Here is a 26,125-nt window from a genome sequence, read left to right on the forward strand (position 1 = left end):
ATTTTAAGCCCTCAAGGAGCTTCAGAAAGTAAGTTGTTGTCCTGTCTCTGGCAGACACTTAGCACTCTCGAGAAACCGCAGAGTGAGGATGGAATCACAGTAGTGATGCTGTCCGTGGGGGAGAAGCCCAACATCACTCTTCCGTTTTCCTACCTCTCATTAACGTCTCTAGAAGCCTGGGATGTGGCTCCCAGATGCACAGTGAGGAAGCGGAAAGCAAGATAAAGAAGGTGGTAGTGGCGTCTCTAGAAAGAAGCCTTAGAAGCTGGCGTCTGAGTGAAGCTGGTATCTGATGTGCTCAGTTGACGGCCAGTGAGTGGATCCTGCCGGTGGTCGTTGGTTTATACCAGAGGTGGCTGGATAGCTGAGGCACCGCTGTAACATAAAAAGTAAATTTTGTGGATATAGCTGAATCAGAAGGGTGCTCACTGATTACAAAGCTGAAAAATTTTAGACATCTTTAACTTCTGTTAGAAAATCCAAGGTGTTATTTGTTTAATCGTGGAACAAGGTTCAGGATAGAAGAACAATCCTGTTACGGCATTGGTGTTTATCTTTCTAGGTGTTCTTAATGTGGCCCTTGCAGCATTTTAAATGAAATATATCTCAGACGTTTAAAAAGATATAAATCGATCTTCAATATATTATTCTATAGCCACTCAATTTAAAGGAAAAAACAACTTCACAAACACAGCTCCCTGTTGTAGCTCTCCTGTGCCCACAAGGGATCACTGTAAAAGATTTGTCATATATGCTTTCTATGTGTTTTTTACTTTTACTACATATTTATGCAGCTGTAAACAATACACAGTATAGTACGGTATGGTTTTTTTTTTTTTTTTTTTTTTGAGACAGAGTCTTGCTCTGTTGCCCAGGCTAGAGTGAGTGCCGTGGCATCAGCCTAGCTCACAGCAACCTCAAACTCCTGGGCTTCAGCGATCCTACTACCTCAGCCTCCCCAGTAGCTGGGACTATAGGCATGCGCCACCATGCCCAGCTAATTTTTTCTATATATATATTTTTTAGTTGTTTGGATAATTTGTTTCTATTTTTAGTAAGACGGGGTGCTCAGGGTGGTCTCGAACTCCTGATCTCGAGCGATCCACCCGCCTCGGCCTCCCAGAGTGCTAGGATTACAGGCGTGAGCCACCGCGCCCGGCCTGGTTTTTAACTTTATTGAAACATGATACTGTGTAGTCTCTTTGGCAGCTTGTTTTCATTCATTGCTGTGTTTCATACAAATATTACACAATTTATGTATCTGTTTCCCTGTTGCTGGATGTGTAAACATTGTCGACAATGTTGAATTCTAAAGAATGCTGCAGTGGATATTCTTACACATACCTTACATTGACGTGCATAATTAGGGTACATAATTAAGCATAGACCCTCTGTCTTGTATAGCAAGTGCAACAGCTTCAACTTTCAACTTCACACACACCAGAACTATCTGACATTTCAGTTTTTGCCAGTCTGATGTGTGTGCAATGATAACCCATCTTTTTAATTTGTATTTCCTTGATTACTTGAAAGGTAGAATATTTGAATGCTGCTGCTTTTTTTTTTTTTTTTGTGAAGTGGCTGTTGTACGCTTTGCTTGTTTACACAAAATAGTTTAACTTTTAACTGATTTATAGAAATTCTTTTAAGATTTCAGGCCCTAAATCCTATGTTTTAACATTTGATCACACTTGCAGGCTGTTTTGCTTTGTTTATGGTATCTTTTTATGCACATATGGGTTTTTTATTTCAATGCAGTCAAATTTACCGATCTTTTCCCTTTTTTCTTGTGCTCCTTAACACTTGTTTAAGTATTCCTCGTGCCCTCTGTTTGGAGACTGGGGCATGTGCAAGGCTGTGGGACCATGCCTGTGCGAAGGCACGTCATGTCATTGCTGCCAGCATCCTAGTAAACTGTCTGTGGGTCAGTGCCAGGTCTTTGCTGAGAAGATCTGCAAAGTAATACTGCAAAATAGGGAGTGGTGTGAGCCCACCCGCTTGGAAACTGCATGCCACAGTGTGGTCGGTGCCTGCCGCTGTTTGCTCTTGCTCTTGCTCTTGCTCAAGGGATTGATTGTTCCAGTCCTCTCTCAGATCCTGCAGTGATACTTTTCAATTGTTTGCTTACAGCTCTTTCCTTTCATAAGGGAGAAAATGAAACCTAACCTCCAAATCACTCCCGAGGAGTTCCTACGAACTTCTTACCCAAGCCCAACCCTAGAAAACCTTTGACATCTTTGTGTTTTGGTTCATTGCTTGAATAACTCGCATTTGTTTCTCTGATGTTCAGAGGTCTGCAGAGGTCGAGCGACTTGCCCGGGATCACGCAGCAGATCTGCAGGGAGTGGGGAGTAGACACAGGTTTCTGTGACTCCCAGGTTAGTTTTTTGCTTAGTCCCAAATTATTCCCTGCTGTGAGACTTTGTTTATCTGTCCTTGAGGCCACCTCTGGGTATGCTTAGTTGCATAGCTGGGATATTTAAAAGTCTGATATCCCTTAAGCTGTGGGTATTATCCAACTTTAAAATGTTTGCACAGAACAGCTGAAGAAATTGTCCTTCTCTATATAGACTACTTTGGAGTTGTTCATATATCTTTTCTAAAAGTAAGAGCAAATTCAATATGAAATACATTTAAAATCTTCTTGGTTGATTGAAGAATTCCAGTAGAAGGACTTCTGGTCAGGAAGCATCAAAGTCGCTTTGAAAAAAGCGAAAGGTTTTCTTTCAGGGCTATGGTGGCAGTAGCCGTGTGTAGGATGTCTTTGTCCTGAAGGAATGTTTTTATGTTGTTGCCTGTCATAAAGGCTTTCCTGACACGACATGGAATCTACGGTGAAAGTGACGGATCCACCTCAGATCAAAGCACTTCTGTGAGGCAGACACGATGAACAAAGTCACAGCAAATGGCAGATTGGGAGAACATCAATAGCCGTGAAAAATGTTTCCAAAAGGCTAATACGTAAAGAACTGCTCCAAGTCAAGAAAGGTGCAAAGCAACCCAGTGGCCAAAAGTTATGAATGGCCAATTCATACACAAAAAAACAGATACAAAGGCCCCAAACAGGAAAATCTAAGTTTTTCCCCCCTCCCATCAAACTGGAAAATCGAAGATGGACAAGGTGGCAAAGGTGAGACGCTCTTGGTGGATGTGCACTGTGGCGAATTAGGCTCGTTCTCCCGGATCGGTTTCCAAGGGCTGCCATAGCAAATTGCCAGACTTGGTGACTTCAGACAGCAGAAATGGATTCTCTTGTGGTTCTGGAGGCTGCAGGTTGTGACTCAGGTGCCAGCAGGGCCACGCTCCCTCTGAAGACTCCGAGGAAGGACCCCTCCTCAGCCCTCCCTCGCTGCTGGCGGTGGCCACAGTGGCTTCACTCCAGTGTCTGCCTTTGCCATCTCATGGCCTGCGTCCCTGTGTGCCTGCCCTGTGTCTCGTCTTCCTCGCGTGAAGAGACCAGCATTGGACCCAGGGTCCACTCCAATCCGCAGCCCCGTCTTAACCTGACGTCCGCAAAGGCCTCTTTCTAGACGAGGTCGCATCAGTAGGCATCAGGGGTAAGGACTTGAGCATATTTTTTGGGGGGGGTGGGACACAATTCAACCCACAACACGCCATTTGTGTTAAATTGACATTCACGGAGATCTCAACCCTGGATTCTGCCCTATAGACATAATCCCTATGTGCACAGAAATATATATTTAAGGATGTCTATCACAGCATTGTTTGTAATAATAAAAAAACCCAAAACAACCTAGATGTCTTTCAAAAGGAGAGTAGGAAACTATGAGATAGTCATATAGCGGCATATTATGCAGCTTTTAAGAAGCTTTTCAGTCATCTGGACTGACTTAGATGACTGTCATGTAAGTGCAGAGAGCGAGTTACAGATCTATTCCTCGTATCTGTCCCCTGGCCGCCTACTGTTTTTAAGGCGGGCCCTGCGGCATGTGTTATGTATGTGTAGGTATGTGCTTGTGACACGTTTGTGTTATGTTCAAGCATAGAAGAATTGTGGAGAAACCCACCACACCGCTGGCAGCACTTCCCTGTGCACGCGGGGGGCTGGGGCAGCCTGAACAGAGTGGTCTTATGACCTCCTCAACCGCTGTGTCAGTTCGGTTTGCTTTGTAAAATATGCTGGTTCCTTTCTCTGCTCTGAAATATTGATATAGTAGTTATGTGTTCTTTGAAGCTGTGTTAATACTCATTAATAAACACTTCACCCTGCTGTCATATTTTTTTATCAGTTATAAAAAATTTCAAAGACAGAAACGTGTAGAGAATGATGCATCTTCCTCTTAGCCATCACCTTGGACTGACAAATGCCAACGTTTGTTCTTTGCTCATGAATCTTTCCCTTATTTCCTTAAGACAAAATACTGTCAACATAACTGACATTCCTGGTGCAGCCCTCCCTGATACCATGTCTCCGACCCTCCCTCCTCTTTAAGGCAACCATTGCCACAAATGTGGATATTTTTCTGTCCATACCTTTATACTTTTAGTAGTATTTCTGACAATCGGCAAATAACAGTAATACTATTTTGTGTGCCTTAGATTTTATTTAAACGTTATATGTAACTCGCCTAATGCGTGTATTCACATGTATAGAAATGTATATATTTTTGCAACTTGCTTTTTACTCATGCTTTTTGAGCTCTGTTCTAATTGACACACTAAGTCCTTTTTATTCGCTTTAATTTTGTTCATCTTAATATCAGTTACTATGAATAGCCCACAATTTATACAAAGGGAGCTTTGATGGACACACGGGTTGTTTTCGCATCTTGCTTTCAGATGCGGTGGTTCCCCACACAGCGTCCGATAGCCCCTCGTGGACATGTGAGAGTCGTCCCTGCACACCTACTTAGAGGTAGCATATCTAGTTCGTAGGATTTGCCCGTTTTCAGTTCTACTAGATGTTATAATGTATGTCATATTGTCAATGTCCAAAATGTGTCATTTTACACATTTTCCAACTTTGTGTAAAAATGTATTGAGCTTTCATTTCTCTACGTCCTCTTCAACACTTGCTATCATCAGATTATTTGGTTTTTGCCAATCTGTTGGGTGTGAAATGGCAGACCATGGTATTAATTGTGTGGGACTGGGAGCTACCTGCTGTTGTGTAAGGGTAGGAATCGCTCTCAGTTTAGCAAGTGCACGGGCCACATTTGCCTTTGTGAAGCCTCCACCTCCCTTGGGAATAAGTGGGGCTTGAAGGCAATTTAGCACCTGGCTCAGAAAGGGGGGTGGTGGTTTCTCCAGCCTGTTGGAGGACTAGGGAGAAAGCTCACGAGACTTATGTTGCTGAGATCATTATACTAGTTGGCTTCCTTCAGAGTGACATGCCAGGAGGAGGAGTCTTATATTTTTTCTATGAGTAAAATTGAACACTATGTCTTAGCTTTGTTTGGAGCGAGCTGTTTATGCTACGATGATAGGAAAGTAGCGAGTTGCAAACCTGTACGTATGGTGAGCTGTTTTGTTGAGGGAAATACTGAGGAAAAACTCAAATGTCAACACGGATTATCTCTTGGAAATGGAGTGTGAGTAAGACTTAGATAAGTTTTCAGCAGTGAACACCTCTCTATTTCTTCTGTGGAGGTAAAAGCACACTTATCTTTTAAAAGGGCTCTCATGCGGTTGCCCTGGCAGGTGTGAGTGACAGTCGTCGCCGCTGGGCTGGCTTAGCGGGTTGCCCAGATGCAGGCCCGGGAGGAGGGGAGCTGTGGCTTCAGGGCCCGTCCTTGTGCCTTCCTGGTTACATGAATTTGTGAAATAAATGTATCATTCACAAAATGTGGCTACTGTAAGTATGTGACTACTCTGGGAATTAAATAAAAAGGCATATGAGGTGCTTACCCTGTACCAGGTACTGTTTGAAATGCTGGGAAATGTTAGTAATGATAATGACCGACTTTCGGAGTTTCTTATGCCAACAGTTTTACTAATGCTTTTTCACATTTAAGTGCAACTTAGGCGCCTTTGACTATTTCTGATGATGAAGGCTATGGGCAGGCACATTTCCTGCAGGAATTGGAAAAACTACGTCTGTGCCTCTTGCTTAAGAGGGAACATACTCATTAGCCGCCTCCCAGGTACTCGGCCAGAACAAAGTGAGCTGCCAGAGTGGAGGCTCCACGCGAGCTCCCCTTGCGGTGACAGCCTTGGGTTCAGGCTGTAGCCGCAGGCCTTACAAAGCCAAGTGGGAGAAACTTGTCATCTCTCCTTGGAAATGTGGCCAAGAGTGAAACGACTACTTAGTTATTATTTTAAATGTAACCTGCTTTTAAAGGGCTTATGTTGGTGTGTAATGGCATCCCAGGTAATGGAGGCTTCCAAGAAAACATTCACGTTGGCAAGCTAGTTAAAGTATCATTCTCTTCCTAAGAGGCCTGGCTGGATCCCAGAACTTCCTTTAGGGCAATACTCAAAACTGTCATAGTTTATTTTGTTGTTCTGTTTTCAGGCAACAGATTTGGTCATTGCTTTCATTGTGTGGGTGCTGAAAAGGTGTCTAAAGATCCACCTACTCGCAAGATAGTCATCTGTATCCTCGTTCGCGAGAGATTCCCACGGGCACCGCTGCCTGTCGGTTCCCTCAATTCCCAGACCCACGTCCCACAGGTCATCGTGAGAGGATCCTGCTTCTTGGGATAGTCCTGGAATCCACCTCTTTTTATCTTTTGGCATTTGCTTTAGATTCTTTCTAAATGGCCGTTCTGATCCATCCTCCCCTGTTTCGCAGCCTCCTGTGGACGGGGGGATGCAGGGCGGCCCTTGGCACGGTGCTCGAGCCCAGTGTGGACCGTCCCCTGCCTGCCTCTCACCTCGTCTCTTCCGCCTTCTCCACCTGCCACACTGAGCTCCCCGGTGGCCTGTGAACACACCCGGGTCTAGTTCTGGGCTGTCGTTATATTATATTGATACATGTGTCAATGTAACACTATGTTCCAATGCTACTTTCTCTTAATTACCGTAGCTTCGTAGTAAATCTAGGAATTAGATTGTATGTCATCCAACTCTGTTCTTTTTCCAGATTTTGGCTACTATGGTTCCTTTGCCTTTCCCTATAACTTTTTGAACCAGCTTGTTAATATCTACAAAATAACCATTTGGAATTTTTATTGGGATTTCAGTGAATCAGATCGAATTGAGGAGAATTGACATCTTAATAATATTCAGTCTTTCAATTCATGATCATAGTATACCTCTCCACTTTTCCTAGGACATCTTTGGCTTATTTCATCCGTATTTTGTAATTTTCAGCATATAGATACTTAAGGTATTTAGTTATCTATAAGTAATTTTTTTGTGTGTGCTATTGTAAATGATGTCTAAATTTTTTGAATTCCAATCACTCATTGCTACTGTATATAAATACAATTAGTTTTTTATATTGACCTGATTGGCCTATATCCTGCAATTTTGCTGAACTCACTAGTCCTCAGAATTTTTTTGTAGATTCTTTGGGATTTTCTATGTAGACATTCATGTCTTCTTTTTTTTTTTCTTTTTTTTTTTTGAGACAGAGTGTCACTTTGTTGCCCTGGCTAGAGTGAGTGCCGTGGCGTCAGCCTAGCTCACAGCAACCTCAAACTCCTGGGCTTAAGCAATCCTACTGCCTCAGCCTCCCGAGTAGCTAGGACTACAGGCATGCGCCACTGTGCCCGGCTAATTTTTTCTATATATATTTTAGTTGGCCAGCTAATTTCTTTCTATTTTTAGTAGAGACAGGGGTCTCGCTCTTGCTCAGGCTGGTCTCGAACTCCTGACCTCGAGTGATCCACCCGCCTTGGCCTCCTAGAGTGCTAGGATTACAGGCGTGAGCCACCGCGCCCGGCCTAGACATTCATGTCTTATGTGTATAGAGACAGTTTCGTTTCTTTCTTTTCAGTCTATACTCCTTTTATGTGTTGTTGTTTTTTGTTTTGTTTTTTTTTTTTTGCCTTACTGCACTAGCTTAGAACATCCAATATGATGTGGAATAGAATTTGAGATTGGACATCTTTCTTACATTTTTCCCAACCTTAAGGGGAAAGCCTTTAGTCTTTCATCATTAAGTGTGATGTTAGCATAGGATTTGTAGTTATCATTTGTCATGTTAAAGGAATGGATGTTGAATTTTGTGAAACGATTTCTTTTTATATCTATTCAGATGATTACATGATTTTTCTTCTTATGTCTGTTTATGTTATGAATTACATTGATCGACTTTAAAAAGGTGAACCAGCCTTGCATTCCTGACATAAACTCCAGTTAATCATGATGTACTATCCTTTTTTGTTGAGAAATTTTGCATTTGTGTTCATAATGGATATTATTTTCTTGTAATGTCTTTGGTATTTTGGTATCAGGGTGATTCTGGCTTCATAAAATGACTTGGGAGATGGTTCCTCATCTATTTTCCGAAAGAGATTGTAAAGATTGGAAGTAGTTCTTGGAAAATTGACCCCTTTATTGTTATGCAATGCCCCTCTTTATCTCTGATGGTATTTCTTGTTCTTAGTCTGCTTTTTTTAGATATTTATATAGCAACCCCAGGTTTCTTCAGTTAGTGTTTGCAAGGAATATGTTTTCCCATCCTTTTACTTTTAACGCATCTAAGTCTATGTTTAAAGTAGACTTTTTTCCCAGATAGCTTAGAATGGGTCTTGCTTTCTTTTTAGTCTGACATTCACTGTCTTTTAACCTGATGTGTTTCTTTAGACTATTCACATGTTTGATTATTGATACAGATAGCTTAAGATGCAGCAGCATCTTGTTGTTTTCTATTTGTTCCATCTGTTCTTTCTTTTTCCTGCGTTTGTGTTAATTGAACATTTTATGATTCTATTTTATCTCCACTATTGAAAGACTATTTATAGTTTTTAAAAACTTTAATAGTAGTCATAGGATTTAAAGTATACATCTCTAATCAGAGGCTACCTTCTAATATTATTATATTAATAATGCTTCACATTCTTTGTGCCATTGTCCTACATTTACATTTGCATTTACAACGCATTGCTGCTACTTTTGCTTTGGATAGTCAGTTATATTTTAGAGCAATTGAAAACAAGAAAACATTTACTTTACCTTCAATTATGACATTTCCAGTATTCTTCATTTCTTTGTATAGATCCAATTTTCTGTCTCCTAACTTTTTTCTTCTGCCTGCATACTCCTTAAAAATTTCTTGTAGATTGATTCTGCTGAAAATGAATTCCCTAAGTTGTTTTTCTCAGAAAAGTTTTTATTTCTTCATTGTTGAAAGATATTTTTAGTAGGTATAGAATTCTAGGTTGACAAGTTTTTTTTTTGTTTGTTTCAGCACTTAAAGCTGCAACTCCATTGTCTTTTATCTTGCATTATCTCTAACAAAAAGTCTGTGATTCGTACCTTTGTTCTTGTACATATAATGTGACTTTTTCCTCTGACTGACTTCAGTATTTCCTGTCTTCTATTTCAGCAATTTGAATATAATATACCAAGGTATGTTGGAGTTTTTTGGAAGGGAGGGGCATATATGCTGTTTTATATCCTCTGAGCTTCTTGGATATGTGATTTGGTGACTTTCTTTAGTTTCTAGAATATTCTTAGCCATTATTTCTTTTACTTGTACCCTGTTCTGTCTCTTCTGCTTCTGAAATTCTAATTGCACATATGCTAGGTGTTTGATATTTTTAGTAGAGGTCCCAGACGCTGTTTGTTGTTCTCAGTCTTTTTGCTCCTTGGTTTTTCATTTTGGATGATTTCCATTGACTAATCTTTAGTTTTACAGATTCTTTCCTCAACTGTGTTGAAGGAAGAAAGAGGCACTTGACTAACAGCGTCTGGCCTGGATCAGCATTGTCCTAACTGCCTGGGAATGAGAAGCTGGTAGAACCCATGAAGGGGACATCATCAGGAGTCCAGTATTATGTCCATGTGGATAAACTCTTTGACATTTTTTCTGAGACGTGCCTTGGCACTGGACACGGCAGGTACATGGGGAGGGAGCTGGAACACAGTTACAGGAGCATCTCCTGTGACATCAGTAGGTTCTACCAAACTCTCTGCCATCAAAGAAGCACCTTGTCAGCTATGCTTGGTGTCCAAGCTGACTTGATACTTCCTTATAGTTTCAATTTCTCTGCTGAAATACCCATATGATTTTCTATGTTGTCCACATTTTCCCTTAGAGCCTTTAATATATTAATCACATTTATTTTAAATTTACTATTAGACTGTTCCAGTATCTGAGCCATATCTAAGTCTGGTTTTGATGATCACTTTGTCTCTTGGGTGTGTGTTTTCTTCTGCCTTTTTGTGTGCCTCACATTTTTGTGTTTTTGAAAGCCAGATATCTTGAGTAGGAGAGCAGATACTCGGGTGAACAACTTTTATGTCTGAGAATTGACAAGCCTTTCCTTCTGCTGTGCTTTCATCGTGGGGATTTGGATTGATGGAGTTGGGAGTTGGGCGAGGTGTCAGGTTTGTGGTTGCTATATGGTTACCCTTGGTGCACTAAAGGTTTCAAGTTCTTCTCGCAATACCCTGTGTTTAAGATGAAGACTGGTGGGCCAGAGGGCTTGGGGCTTTTTTCCTTTCAGTATCTGTTCCACCCTCAGCTTTCAGTTTTCCTTTTGCATTTCCCTCATAGAGGATCTCTGTCCACATTCTCATTCTGTCCCTCTCCCAGAAGTATTCTCCTGTTACTTGCTACTTAATACTTGTCCACCCGGGGAGGGCGAGCAGTGGGAGGCTCTGATTCAGCCTTGGTCTTAGGCCGGCACTATGTCCCTGGGGCTTGGGGGTGGGGCCTGCTCAGTGCTCCTGGCTCTCCCTGGGTAGGGGTGGCCGGCATCTATTCCTGCCCTTCCATCAGGGATGCGGGTTTATTTCAGTTTCCTTTTCCCAAATACTATAGGTTTTCAGCAATGGGAGTTTTTGTGCTATCGTCCCTAGTCACTTCAGTGAATTAAGATGTATTTGTATCACATATTGAATGAGTCATATGTTGGGGTGACATCTGATGTCACAAAGAACCCCAATTGTTCCTGATTATTTCCCTTAGATTTTTCCTGTGGATATCTGAACTTTGAGAAATTTGTGTCTACTGAAAGCAGTCCTGAGTGGCTTGGGGAATCAGCGGGCCGCCTCCGGCACTGGTGGGATCGTCTGCCAGCCCTCTTGTGCCAGCAGTAATTCAGTCTGTTCTCAGTGCCCAGAGCTGTTGGTTAAGTCTCTCTGGCGTACACATAAACTTAAAAGAAATGGTTACTAAAGAAATTTCAAACTAGGTTACAAAATGGTTTTGCCACAAAGGAAGGGCTCCTTTCTTCTTAGTACTTAGTAGTCAAGCTGGTTTATCACGGGAGTATTGAGGAATTTTCTTAACTCTGTTGTTGGATACAACAATGGGCAGATCTGTGGACATTGTTACCCAGCCCGGGTGGTTTTGGCTTTGAGCTGGCTTCCTAGAGGTCTTTAGCCAAGAATTTTGCTCGTTAATGTGGTGGTGAGACACACATAACTGTGTACTAAGCTATAATATATCGAAGCGATGTACAGTATACAAGATTAGAATGGCTGCTACCATTCTACCACTTTTAAACCAAAACCAGTTTTCACTAGGTTTTTTAATTCTCTAGTTGACTAGTCTGAATGCCATACCTAGCTGGGTAAAATGGGGGAAAGGCCCCACTGATTGGTACTCCGACTGTCCTTGTACGTTTTTCAATGAAGAGGGATTATTCCTTGAGGGAACTGGACCTTCCCCACTGGGCAGAACGGGAGAACTAGCCAGACCCAGCACAACTGACACCCAGTAGGATGACAAAAGTGCCTTCAGCCCGTCCTCACACCTAAATAGGACTTATCCCCTTTTAAGACTTTGTGACTCATGGCTTCAGAAGTTTTTTGGTTGTTTTTTTTTTTTATTTTAATCAAGGCACTTTTGTTAATCTAGAGGCTCTGACTAATTACATTCCTGTTGGTAGGGTGTGTGTTCTCATTAACTGTTTTACCAAGATGATCTTTTCGTTGATTTTATCTGGGGATAGTTGGTGCTAGAGAAACACTTCAAAATCTTCAGAGCGAAGGGAACTCTTTCCTTTATTAGACTGAAGGTTTAGGACTGTTACAGAATTTTAGTTTATCCATAAATTTATCCTTGGGCCAAGACTCTTTATCACATATTGTGAGACTCATTATGGGAAAAAGAGACTAGAAAACACTTTTTCTCAGTCACATGGAGGCCTGGCTGCTGGGAGATGGTTTTCCAAGGGTCTTGCGATTCTGCACTCTGTGAGCAGAGGCACTGCCTGCCCTTTGGTTCTGGACGATCTTTTCAAGGATGTTTGTATAACTAACGGCTTTGGAAGACAGAGATGGTGTCTCCCTCTGGGGCAATGGGCAGGTAGGTTTGCTTGTAGTCAGTTATGAAAGACTTGTGCTCCCTAAACTCAGCTGTTACACAAACCCAGAATCCACTTGAAGGTAAGGGAGGCTAATGAGAATGTGAAAGTCCTGCTTAATATCCTGTGTGTAGTATAGTCCTTTGTCTCTGAACCAAGAGTCTTGTGCTTCCCCCCAGCCTCTATAAAACTGTGGCAGGCTAACTGGCTAGCTTGCAACTAGGGTAGGGTCTCAGACCCTTCATAGTTTTTGACACTGTTCTTGAATATTGCCTTGCCTTAAAGTTAATTTTAAAAACTTGAAAAATAGAGAAAAAAACCTGTTTTAATCCCATCACTCTAAGATCATTATCTTAATAGCATTCTTTCCATTCTTTTGAAATACGTATTTTAACATACTTTTAATCTGACTGTATTATGAAATCATATTCTGCATTCAAAAATCAACATTCTTCTGTTTGTATAAGTAATTCATGTTAATTGTAGAAAATTGGAAAATCCAGAAAAATACAGAGAAAATTGGCTGGGCATAGTGGCTCACACCTATAATCCTAGCACTTTGGGAGGATGAGGTGGGAGGATCATTTGAGGCCAGGAGTTCGAGACTAGCCTGGGCAACATAGCAAGACCCTATCTCTACAAAAATTAAAATGATCCAGGCATGGTGGTGTGCGCTTGTAGTCCCAGCTATCTGGGAGGCTAGGGTGGGAGGGCCACTTGAGCCTGGGAGTTTGAGGCTGCAGTGATTATACGAAAAAGTTGTGTAGTCCTCTCAATCTCGATTGTTAACTGGAATTTAAAGATATTCCTCACTGATAATAAATGGTCTCAGGGTTGCTGGCTACTCTGAGTTACTGATGTCCTTCATGGCAACTTTCCATTTTTCTTCTTAAAAATTTACTCTCTATACCTTAAAGATTCTTTCTCCAATTTTATGTTTCATGCTATTCCCAGCACTCTAAAAAGAGTTGTATTTAAATATCTCACTTCTTCCTTATGAGAAATATTAGAAATGCAGTAAAACTATAAGATATTTACAGGCTTAAATGAAATATTTTTATCGTATTTTTCATGTCAAGCATTTTAGCCGAATTCTAAATAAATGATTTCATAAAAGGCACAAGAAAAATCACTGGAATGAGGATGGGAGTAGACACATGATCAGCGTAGCCACTGTTGCCTGTGCCACGTTAGCCACCTCTGGCTTCTCTGCGGTCACCCTGAGAAGGGACTGCTCTGCAGAGCAAACAGCAGTAATCCTGCAACTGGAACACCTAAGCCCCAGGAAGTCACGTTCCCAAATGCAGTCTGCGCTGACTTTTACTTGGGAAAGTTCTCCCTCGATTTCGTATAATTTGTAATTTGTTCTAACTTATTGTAGATTATGTGTAGGATTCATAATAGGCTTAAAAAACACTTGATTTTGAAGGAAAAAAATGAGCCCCTGGTGAGGGCAGAGTGCAGTTTATTGCCTGTTGAAAGCTGATATACTCTTTCCCTTTTTTCTGAACACATTCATACTATACTATAATTCTTCTAGAGCAAGAAGATTTGTTTTTTGGATAATTATGGTGTCCACCTCTTGAGAAGTATAGCCATAGCAGCCCATGAATCTAAGAGATTTTACAGATCGTGCTCTTGAGAAAAGCAGTGAAGAGAAACTGGGAGAATTTATTGGATTGAAGCAGATGTACCTAGTGCTAACAGACTTTATAAGAGAGATCACCTTCATCTTCAACCTGAGAGTGAATTTCCTTGTGCCATAATTGCAGTAGGATTCTAACTCATCTTTTTCTTGAGATACCTTAAGTACTGAAGTCTTCTAATTTGGTTTTTCTTTCTGGAAACCACATTGAAGATTGTTTCCAGCTATTTACACTAGCAAACACAGATTTTCTAGCAACAGGGTGCCTATTGAAAATGCTTGGATTGATTTTAGAAAAACCTGAACAATATTTTATTTTCACCATGAAAATATGTGTTGGCAAATGTGTGTTGCATAGCGAGAGGCCAAGCTTCAGAAGCGAGGACTTACCTGGCACCCCTTTCCCTAGGAATTGTCCAGTGAGCTGCCTTGCTGTGGCTGTGCCACTTTTCCAAAACAGAGTCCTAATGAGTGGAATTAACTACATGGGTAACTTTTGCTACTAATAAAACACTAAAGTTTATTAATAATCTACTTAAAAAATAAGTTAGAATTATGTTACACCTGCAAATACTGCTTCTTTCTTTCCAGAAGGGAAGGGAAAAGAGACAGTGTTTAACTTCAGCCTCATCTCCCAGCTACTTGACTGATAAGCCTCAGCCAGTAAGAGTTTTTCAGAGGAAGCTCCTTTTGCTATAACAGTTGTGATAATCGGGAAGTTTTATTGTGCTTTCCTTCTCCCCAGATTTTTGTATTATCTGTCAAAATCTGGGCATTCCCTGGCGGTGGTTGCACATGAGAATATTTATTTTGTGTTACATCTCCCTCTCACCTCAAAATAAACAAAACCCAAGAAGTAAACAAAAGTCAGTGCTTTGAAAGATGCTGTCAAAGTTTAATTAAGCAAAGTCAAACTGATTACCCTCAGCAGTGATAGGGTTTTTGCTAATGCTTCACATTGGTGGCTGTCTCTAGCAGGGGCCCCTGAAAGACAGTTGAGAGCGCATGGGGTGGGCCCTACCCGGTGCGGTAGTTTAGAGAGCAAGTGCAGCAAGGGCTCAGTTGTCTCATTGTTTGACATTCTTCCCTGCCTTCCTTCCCAGCCCCTTTAGGGCAAAGAGAATGACTGCAGCCTCTGTGAGCTGTGTAGCCAACTGCAGGTGAGGTGGGTTCTGATGAAGTGTGTCAGACTCCCTTTCTCAGACCAGGGGTATCCCAGTGAACAGCGAGGAAATAAACTCAGGTGTGACAGGGACAGAGGCCTTATAACCCCTGCAGAGTTCATCCAGCACAATTGGGTTACTCTTAAAAACAGCAATAAAACTTCAAGCAAATGAGCCATTAAAAAACCCTTACATAATTGTAGCAGGTTTGGGTTTCCTCTGGTTCAAGGTTTCTTGCCTCTTTGATAATCAAAGGATCTGAAGGAAGGCATAGAATTTCAGGGGAGAATCTGCATGACAGGCTCACAATAAAGCTATTCATGACAACTCTTTTATTAGCTTGAACAGGATCCGCATCATTCTTGGTCTCTGGCTTTGCTACAAGGCTCCATTTAAACTTAACCCAGCTCGCAGACTTAACTGATCTGCGAATGGCTCGATACAACTGGCCAGCGACTGTAGCTCTCTTCCCCTTTTGATAAGGAAATTTAATACAATGGGCTTTACAGTTCTTAAATGACTCCGTTTTTTTTTTCTTGTCTTTGAGATGTGGTGTTTATATGACCTTTTGTTTTTAATAAAATTTCACATGGTTATATTTTTATAAAGTATAAAAAAAAATAGACTCCCTACCCTTAGAATAAAACTTAATCTTCTAGATGATGTAGAAGCAAAATTCATGTGTCTTACTATTTATATAGCTGACTTCAATATATTAGATATTCTTAACTTAGATATTATTAAATCAAACTTGAAAATAATCTCTTTATTTTTGAGGGGTGATTCTGATATAATTGCTAGTAGTACTTCAACATTGAATTTCCCTTTGTGCACACTTCTGGTTATCTGCTGGTGTTTATACTATTTTCACTACTTTCTATGTAAATTTAAATTTAACAATTCAATGAAATTGGCCAGGTGGTTAGAGACCATGAAATGACCACAGTGCTAATTTACTTCTCATTTTTCCCATCAGGACACATTTGTTTTGTCCCTGAGTTAGCCGGGGCAGGGCGGGGGGGGGGCGGGGGCTGACATCAGGGTGCAGAGGAGAGAGGAGATTGAGGGCATTGTTTGGGGCACAGCACACCAAGTACTGACACCCACACGCTGGATACATGCCTCAGAATAGTGGTTCTCAAACTTTAGCTAGAAAAGAAATCATCAGAATGCTTATTAAAATTGCAGATGCCTGGACCCCAGCCCAAGAGACTCTGATTCGGTAGGTCTGTGATAAGGACCTGCAAATTTGCATTTTTAACAAGTTGGCAGTTGATTCTGATTGAGTGTTACTAGGCCACACTGAGAATCATTATCCTAAGGTCACCAGGGAGTGTTGGGAGTCCATGCCATCTCCCCTGCAGCACCTGTGGCCCCCAGGTGAGCAGGGACCCACCTTGGGTAGGAACGACCCCTGGTGTGATCCCTGGAGGTGCAGGTGGCAGGAAGGGACGGACAGCTCTAGTATTCCCAGTGTCCAAGCGGCTCCAGCCGCCGCCTCCTGTTCCCCTGCCATCCGCGGCAGGGCAGTGTCTGCTGCGTCCTCACGTTCCCAGAACATGCCTCACCCAAGGGCCAGCGCTGGGGTGTGAAGATGTCATCTTCCTCCCTCCCCAGCTTGGTAATTAGAGTTTCAGAGCAGTGGTTATCTGCAGCGTTTAATCCAAATTTGCTTCTCTGTCCCCCTCCCTTACCCCTATTAAAGTAATTTTAGATTTTTGGAAACAAAGGTCTTTTTCAAAAGGACTTCCAATTAGACATGGATTCTCAAGGAGCCTTTGGCAACAAAACAAAAATAAACAAATGGGACTTAATTAAACTAAAAAGCTTCTGCATAGCAAAAGAAATAATCAACAGAGTAAATAGGCAACGGACAGAACAGGAGAAAATAATAGACTTCAGAGACTCCAAAGGTGGGAGGGAATTATGGACCAAACACGTCTGTTCGTTTCATGAGGATGAGATTTTTGCCTGAAGATCACTTGGTCTGATGGTCGGGACAGATAGGGGGGTAAGTGCTGATGAGACTGCTGATGTTGTAGCAGTTTGCCTGGGGTGCTGCTGGGTGTTCTGTTTGTAGAATCCACCCCCATGTGCTTGGCAGACTTTGCTATGAGAATCTTCAGACCTATTCAAACCAGGAAGCCCAGCAAGCTCCCAGATACTCATCACCGACTTTCCAGAGATAGCAAGATTTTTCATGTTTCAGCAGCCTTTTCTTGTTCAGTTTTGCTGGTGTTTTTTTTAGCGGAGAAAAAGTAAAATCTGTTCCTCATCTATTAAAAGGTTCATGGCTGAGGCCCCTATAACAAAAAAGCAGATTAACAAGAGAAGAGCATACAGATCTATTTTAACAAGTTTTACATGACAGGAGCCTCAGACTTGGAGACCCAAAGACACAGGTGAACTTAGGAATTTTTATGCTTAGGTCTGAAGAGGGGGCAGTTGTTTAGAGGTGTGTTGGACAAAGGGGTTTGATATAATAGCGATAAACTGGGGGAGCTTCGCAAAGCCCGCGTCTGCAGAGATTAGGACGTTCTTTTCCTCTGGGATTAGGGAGGGCACCGCTGGAGTGAGGGTCGTGTGACCTGCTTCAGGGGAGAAGAGCAGGAAAAGGTCAGGGAGACCTTCCTGCTTCAGCTGTTTTCTCAAATGCCACAGCGCCATATCTTGGGGTAACGTCCTGAACCCCATCATTTTCAAATGAGTTCATTTTGGTAATGAATCAAACAAGACCTGCTTTGCTTGGAGCCTGACCGAATACAGTGATCACAAGTGGTAATTTAACTGTGTTCTTTTTCAGGAGTGTGTTCCAGAAAACCTAGAGCTGAAGAAGAAGATCTTTGCGCAGTTGGATCGCATCGTCGACGACAGGGTTGTCCTCAGCAGCTCCAGCTCTTGCCTCCTGCCGTCCAGGCTGTTTGCCGGCTTGGCTCACGTGCAGCAGTGCCTCGTGGCTCACCCTGTGAGTGCCTTACACCTGGGGAATTCAGGGAATCTTGTTCTGCTTTTCAGGGGCAATACATCGTGACTAACCCACTAGTATTTTGAATTGTTTTACTGAGATAAGATTCACATACCACACAATTCATCAGTTGAAGTTGTACAATTCAATGACTCTTAGTGTATTTTCAGAGTTGTGCAATGCCAGCATTTTTAAAGAGAATTTATCCAAAAATTCTGTTATTTTTCTATGTATATGATACGCGACGGGATAGAATGAGCAATGCTGTGAGGCTTTTGCCCTTAGGTAACTTGACTGTGTAGCCGAGGAGGCTGATGACTGACCAAGGAATTCCACTACCAAGGTAAAAGTACTGCATTAAAAATGTATACATAGAGTAGGATTTTATAGATGTCACTTGCACTATGTCATTTGTACTGTGAAGTTTACTGAACACGATTCAGAGTAGCATCAGGTGTGTTAAAATGCAGATTCTGGGTCCTCTCCTGGGATTCTGATCCGGTAGATCTGACTGAAGCCCCCTTTTCCCTGGTTGGCCCTCCCACCCATCTGTTGTGTTAACCATGCAAGCTTGTTTGCTGGAGCACACGATGAGCTGTACTGGACAGCGAGTTCCGAGTGGCATGCCCAGCGCCCAGCGTGTCTCTGTGAGGCTAAGGTACCGATGGGAGGGAGCGGGGATGAAGGAGGGGATTCAAGGATCACTCAGGGAAGACGTTTGAGTCCCAACTCTGAGCTCAGCGTGATCTTGGAGAACCAGGACAGCCTGTTGGGATGGGTAAAGCTGACTTAGCTCAAGCCATGATAAACGTGACAGTATACGATGGTGGCCACACCCTGGCACCACTGGGTCATCAGAGGTTCAGGTCAGGGAGAGGTGACACAATGAAGCTGGGGCCAGACAGGCTGGGGTCTGGCTGGGCTGGTGAGGGGAAGGGAGGGCTTGAGGCTGGGGGCGAGCACATGCAAAGACCCCAGGCCAAGAAGAAGCTCGAGCGTGCAGAATCGAGGGAGGCACGAGCACACGGACCTGGGAGCAGCGGAGAAGCGGGAAGGCTGAGTAATGCTCGGGTTACGGAGACTCGGACAGTTACTCTGAAAGATCAGGATGGCCCAGGTGCAGAGCAGCTACGTGATGTGGAGCAAGCGCTGCCTGGGGGGGTGACGTGACGGTCTGTCCTGGTGTGGAGATGGGTCAGAGAGGAGCAAGACGCAGGCAGTATTCCGAGCACAAGTGACCTGCTCTCAGTCAGGGAAGTTTCCCTTAGCAAGAGCAGTTTAGAGTGGGGAGGTAACAGATTTGCTCAGGAGGTGGAGAAGAGTAAGTGTGGACGCTACCAGGTTTTATGTGCTGAGAAGAGGGGCAGCTTGGACTGCTATGACCATGGCTGTGTGGCTCTGGGTGTTTCGCCATGTACTGAAATATAATGGAAACAGCGAGGAATGGCTATAAAATGAGGAGGCTAAGGCCCATAGAACATAGAAGAGAACCAGTCACGTTTAGTTACCACTGAAATACAAGTGAGATTAGCACCAGGAGGGACCCTAAGTGAAACCCCCAAATATCCAAGTCCTAGGAACCCTGCTATGTCTTTGCTTCTATGATGTATCTACGTCCATAGACAGGACTCTCAGAAACCTGAGCACTCACTAGGTGGTTACTCGATTGCTTCAGTGGAAGGTGTGAGCCTCGTGCCTGCAAGAGCCCAGCTTCTAACCTGTTTTTACTTCTAAGCTAGTTTAAAACAAAACTAAATCAATCAGAATATACCTCCTGAGTTCTTTGACAAGACCGTTGCCACATCTCTTCAACTTTAAACTACCCAGTGGGTGAGATGACACCTGAGTCACTTTCTTCTCTGTCACACCCAGCCCAGTCCTCTGGCCAGTAGGACAGTCGGTAATTGTTGAACAATGACATTTCTCCCCCTCGTTCCCACTCTCCTCCATCCCAGTGTTGCCTGCTTTCACTTATTTAATCAGACAAACAGCATAAAGTCCAGACCTTATTTTTAAAATGAATCTCTCCTTTTTGTTATAAATTATTTTTAACCAAAACCGACTTTAACGGAAACAAATCAAATAACCCGAGTTAACGGTCTTGGAATTTTTCCTTTCTTTCTGCTGTGTTGGAGCTGCTTGCCTCTTGGTCATGCCACTGGCCTCTAGGGGAGAGGCCAGACCGTAAAAAAGAAAAAGAACCACTCATCACCCTTGAGGAGCTTCAGTCATGGGTGATCTTTGCCTGGACTGGAAATAGGATGAAGGAAAGGGAGGCCTGCTTGTGCTCTGGCAAAGGTGGACAGTCAGCGGTCGGGAAAGATCGCTGCTGCCTCCGCCCTGCACGGAGTGGCGCCAGCCTGGTGTTCCCATGGGCGGCCAGGCGGGCACAAGCTCTCGGCCCCACGGAGTTCAGAGGGGTGTCAGGGTGGGTCCCAGACCAGGGCCAGGGAAGGGCCGTGGGCGCCCAGCACTGAAGGCCCGGGACAGGCTGTAATACACCCCTCCTCTCTGTCCTGGACACGCTTCCTGTCCTCGCCTCCCTGCACGGTGACGACAGAATTCCCACGTGCAGGGCTCTGTGGTGACAGCGTGGCCGTGGCGCATGCTGGGTGACGAGGGTCTGAAAGTGGTGTGTGATCTCGGAGTCTGTTACATAGGATCTATGTTACTGCTCAGAGCGGCAGTTCTCTGCTTATGGTTTAGCCACACTTTGCAAAGGCTCCTGCACTTTTTCTCTTCCTTATCTGTGTGGGGGAGGTGATGGTCCCGGGAGCTGGTGGGGGTCTCGGTCACTTCAAGGGCCATCTGCAGCGGGAACCCGCAGACAGGTGCGGCTGTCGTGGGCTGAGTCCGGGCCCAGGCCTGTTTCATGCCCAGGCCGCGCCCCCAGCGCTCCTTGCCTGTGCCTGTGTCTTCTCTGACTCACCCCCATCTGACGCGGAAGCCACCTGCGCTCCTGTTGGCGGTAAATGCCTGCTTTGGGGGCTTGCTGTTTGGGCAGCACCGCCCGGCAGAGGACTGAGTGCGGCAAGTGTCGAGCCCTCGGGGTTGGACGCCCTACCCGCTCTGCGCGAGGAGGGAGGGGCACTGGGGCTGCAGCGCCCTGGGTCAACCTGCCCAGCCGTGCCCGCTCCAAGGCCCAGCCCAGGACCTTCTCCCCGCGCCTTTGGAGAAATTGTCTCCTTGAACACGTGTTTCCCGTTTCTGGAGTTTGAGTCCTCACACAGGCCCACAGCAGAGGGCCGCGGGCCACCAGCATTTCAGGGGTGGAGGTGGGGTGGCTGACCTTGGCCTTCTTTCTGACAGGGCCCTCACTTCACCTCCTGTCTGTCCCCTCCCCTCCTCTCTGCTGCAGGAAGTTTAAGGGGCACCTGTGGTCACTGTCAGGGTCCTTTTCTGAGCCTGAGGCGACATGGACCTCGGGGTAAGAGGCCGAGGGGCCGGGGTCAGAGCGGCTCCGCCCCAGCCCTGGGACACCTGGACTCCTGTCCCAGCTCACAAGGGGACGCAGGTGTGGATAGAGGTCCCTTTGGGAGGTGCAGAGGGTGGACTGCAGATGGCCCCGTGTCCCTCAGTTGTGTGCCTTTTATGGTGGGATGGGGGACGTCACTGCAGGGCTGGAGGGGGAATGATCAAAGCCCTGTGTTTTATTTTCTTAACTTTTAACTGTGGGAAAACACACATTGCATAAAATTTGCCACCTTAACCATTTTTAAGTGTACAGTTCGGTGGCATCAAGCACATTCACACTGTCGGGCGACCATCACCACCGTCCATCTCCAGAATTCTCCTCCGACACAGTCTCTGTACCCATTAAGCACGAACTCCCACTCCTCCCTCCCCACCGCCCCTGGCAACCTCTGTTCTGTTTCCTGTCACCGTGGATCCTGGCAGGCCTCCTGTCTCACCAAGGTGGCTCTGGCGGCAGCGCCGGGATGCACTGGGGAGGACAAGACCGTGGGAGGCCCAGGGAGAGGGTGCGGAAGGAAGTTGGAAAGTGGGGCCCTGAGCTAGGGGAGGCATCAGGAATGGGTTTCCTGAGACATGAATTAACAGGGCTTTGTCATTGATGGGACATCAGGGAGACAGGGGCCAAGGACGCCCCTCTTGGTGCTGACTTGGGTGTGGGGATGTGAGCCGGGAGACAGGAAGAGGCACGCCTGCCAGGGTGAGGCAGCGCGAGGGTAACGCGCACCAGGCGGCCCTGTGCAGAGGTGTGTCCCGTGCGCGGTTACAGACGTGGGCCTGAGATCTTGGCGGGGGTGACGCCTGGGTAGTGGACACAGACAGGGCCACCATGGCAGGCCGGGAGCACGATTGCCCAGGCACGGTGTGGGCCGGAGGACGGCTGCAGAGAAGGCCGGGATGGGGCAGCTGGCGAGTTGCACATAAAAGTGATTTTTGATAACTCGTCTCAGTCTGCGGTTGCCACCGTGAGGCCTACGGTGCTGAAAAGACCCTGGGCCCAGCATCCCTGTTTTGTCATAAGGTAGCGTCCACCTGAGACAGACACGCTTCCTGTTCCTACAACCCTGACTTTTACGTGGAAACAGGTGACATCCTCGCCTGCTTTCCGAGGAGGCTGAGCGGGTGCCCAGGACGGCTGGGGGCAGAGGACACCGTGCAGACCCCGGGCAGCAGCCCGTGTCGCTCTTCCCTCCCCTGTGGAGATCATCTTCACGTGGGCACTTCTTGCTAATGGATGTTTCATGTAGCACATGTGACATCCTACCAGTGACCCACGTGAGGAGGAAAAGCCATTTAAAAGCATCATTTGGGGGCCAGTTTGCTGCGGTACATTTGGCTCGGTGGTGAGGCCAGTGAGGCTCTACCAAGCACCAGGCACTCTGTGGGGATCTCCAAGAACAGCTTCTCAGAGTAAACCAAGGAAGCCGGGGCAGAAAGGTGGCATCTCGGGCTGGGCAGCCTCCCTCGGGGCCTGCTCACCCTGGATGGCCGCCGCCCGCCTCCGGCACATCACGGCGCAGAGGCTGCTGACTGTTAGTTCCGGAGCAAGACGGCAGTGTTAGACTGGGGAAGCAGACGTTGCAGGTGCAGCGTGGAGAGGGATTCAGGAAATACCAAGTCTGGGGAGGACAGCAACACAGTGGACCCTCAGAGCCAGCGGGGACCACAGTGGGCAGACGTGGTCTGGAGGGTGGGGAGGGGGAGCAGCTGTGAGGCAGCAGAGAAGCCCCCTGCCGGGGAGGCCAGGGGGGTGGAGATTAGCCATAAGCACAGAGGACGGTGAGCTGACCTCCAGATCCCAACCCTGTAAGTTAGTTATGTTTGTTTTCTTTACAAAAAGACCACACAATTCTTTGTTCAAGTTATCTTATTTCTTCTTCTTTGTGCATAAATTTCCTAAGTTTCTTGTCATTGGATGCTGAAACTAAAGGGGCCTTTCCAAAGATGCATTTGCCCCACGTGGCCATTCGAGATAGGTGAGCAGAGTTGGCCAGAGCAACACCCCAAGCTCCAGCGCCATCTCCTTGACGCCCCTGCTTCTCTCCCTCTCCTAAGGTGAATCCACCGTATTACGTCCCTCTGGTTGAGCTGGTCCCACACCCAGAGACGGCCCCTGCCACAGTGGACAGAACCCACGCCCTGATGACGAAGATCGGACAGTGCCCGGTGCGCCTGCTGAAGGAGGTGGACGGCTTCGCCCTGAACCGCCTGCAGTACGCGGTCATCAGCGAAGCCTGGCGGCTGGTGGAGGTGTGTGGGCCCCTCCCTCCTGACCCTCCTTCCTCCCTCCCTTCCCATCCTTCCTTCCCTTCCCTTTCTCCCTTCACTCTCTCCCTTCACTCTCTCCCTTCCCTCCCTGCCTCCTTGGCTGAGCAGAACAGTGGAATTTGCTTCCCGGGTGCCCTGGAAGCTGAGAAAGTCAGAGGGTGCCTGGTCTTTCTTGCTCTATTTTGGAGACCAAGCTTTGGAAATACAACGTAGCAGCTCATTCTCTGTTGGAGAGATTCCCCTCACAGCCAGTCGCTGGATGTTGGGACACAGTGATAGACTTCTCTCTCTCCTGCCCTTTCACGGCATGGCCCGGTGACTCCCTGCGTGCCGCATGCTGCATTTTCCTACAGGGTCGGGTTTACCCCCCAGTGTTGTAACTTTTCCAGTGGAAAAAAATATATTTTGTGTAAAATAAACTTGAATCCCCTGGAGGATTCTAATTATTTCAAGAGCTTGAAGAAGAAGCAATGAATGAACTTGTTAGTAATATGCTTATCTTACATATAAATAGGAAATACGTATAATATTTAACCTCATCCTTTAATTAAGGGCTTTTAAATGTGGGGTAAGAAATCTCCCAGTTGCACGCATTCCCGTGTGCGCTTGCGCAAGGGACCGCGGTGCCTGGCAGGGAAGAGGTCAGGGCAGCTCCGGGCCAGGGGTGGAAGCCGCGGGGTCTGGGAGTCGACCGTCTGGCTTCCGTTCTGGTGCCTGCCCAGCTTCTGCCCACGCCCCATGCCCACACCTGTGCCACGGAAGCACAATAGAGAGCGGGAGGCTTTTCCGAGCGACACGAGGTGAGGAGGACGGTGCTCGGGCTGGAGACGTCTGCACCTGGCGCAGGGCCACACAGATCCCTGCTGTGACTCGCACGGACGCGCACCCAGCCTCGCCTGAGACAGGAACCAGGAAGCGCCGGGCCTGAGTTCCTTGGGCGTTGCACGTCCGTTTCCCGGCAGTTCCTGCAGGCCCGGCAGATGTGCGTGACGGACGCGGATCCCTGCGGGTGCGCCGCCGGGCCTGCGTGCTGCGTGCGGCACAGTGACCAGCGCTGCGCCTCGCTGGCTAAATTCGCCTAATGCTCCTGCGTCGCCAAGAAACGGGGCTGGGGTTCGCACTCGGCTGGCAGGCTGAATTTCTCAGTAACTGCGGAATGTTTTCGTATATCTGCGAGGTCAGCGGTAGGGTATTTTAAAGAAATACTGAGCTAAAAGCACCAAGCACCCCCTTGGAGATCTATTTAAAATACTTGTCCAGAACAAGGGTACAATTTTAGGCCACAAGAAAAATTGCATTAAAGGCAATGTTTACTTTTTATTTGTAAGGTATTTTAGTGCCCTCAGTTAAATCTTGCTTTTTTTAATCTGAAAGATGTGAGCCAACTCAGGGAAGAATTGGGAGATTCAGGTGCAAGGGACTTGGGTGGGAGGCACGAGAACTTCCCTGGGCAGCCGCCCGCGGGGCCTCGGGGCTGTGCCAGAGCCGCAGAGGGCGCCGGTGCCGCGTTGCTGCCGGAGGAGCGCAGGTGGGGCTGTCGGCAGTCCTGTCGGCCCGTGTTTCCACCCTGCTTTGGGTCGTCCTGCCCGTGGTGGGCGGCAGGCCGGGTGTGGTCGTGTTCCTGGCTGGCGGGAATGCTCTCCGGGTCTCGCGGGCGACAGGCCTCCTGAGAAAGTGGGCCCTGCGGGTGTCTCTGTGTTGGCTCTGTGGGGACTCGCGTGCTGGAGTCCCTGTAAGGAACCAAGGGCTAAAATCTAGCAGGATGTGGTTTGTGACAAAATGAGAAGAGGCCAACAGACATGGGAAGGTTAAGAAAGTGTGAATAGACCCAAAATGTTGCCTTTAGTGAAAGTCTGGAAGATGATTTTTTTAAAAAAATAAAGATGAGGTACAGATAGTGAGCACCCAAGCAGATCTAGAAACTCCAGGTCCTCCTCCCCCGGTGGCCGTGGGCAGCCCCGAGCTCTTCGGGGGAGACTTCCAGCGCTTAGGTGAGGCGGGGCGGGGGGGTTGGGAGGAGGGCGGCGTCCATCATCACGCCAAGTTTGACCGTCACTGCTCAGCAGTGGCAGCTGTCGGCCCGGGAGCGGACACGGGAGGGCCAGGCCGCTGGCGCGCTGGACGTGCACCTGCTCTTGACACAGCCGCTGGCTTGGGCTTGCGAGCGTCCACGCGGAGGCCCTGTTTTCTGGAAGGCTCTAGGCTGGGGGGTAGAGCATGCTTCCTC

The 26,125-nt window shown here is 46.1% G+C and overlaps 1 protein-coding gene across 1 annotated transcript in view; it reads left to right on the forward strand.

Annotated features, from left to right (window-relative positions):
• Positions 1-26,125, forward strand: part of CRYL1 (crystallin lambda 1) — an 87,848-nt gene that overhangs the window by 46,042 nt on the left and 15,681 nt on the right. The window contains exons 4-5 of the mRNA XM_045567688.1: positions 17,998-18,159; positions 23,686-23,880. Of these exons, the coding sequence (XP_045423644.1) occupies positions 17,998-18,159; positions 23,686-23,880 (357 nt within the window). The remainder of the gene's footprint in view (positions 1-17,997; positions 18,160-23,685; positions 23,881-26,125) is intronic.

The sequence above is a fragment of the Lemur catta genome, chromosome 13 (assembly GCF_020740605.2).
Source record: "Lemur catta isolate mLemCat1 chromosome 13, mLemCat1.pri, whole genome shotgun sequence".
Lineage (NCBI taxonomy): Eukaryota > Metazoa > Chordata > Mammalia > Primates > Lemuridae > Lemur > Lemur catta.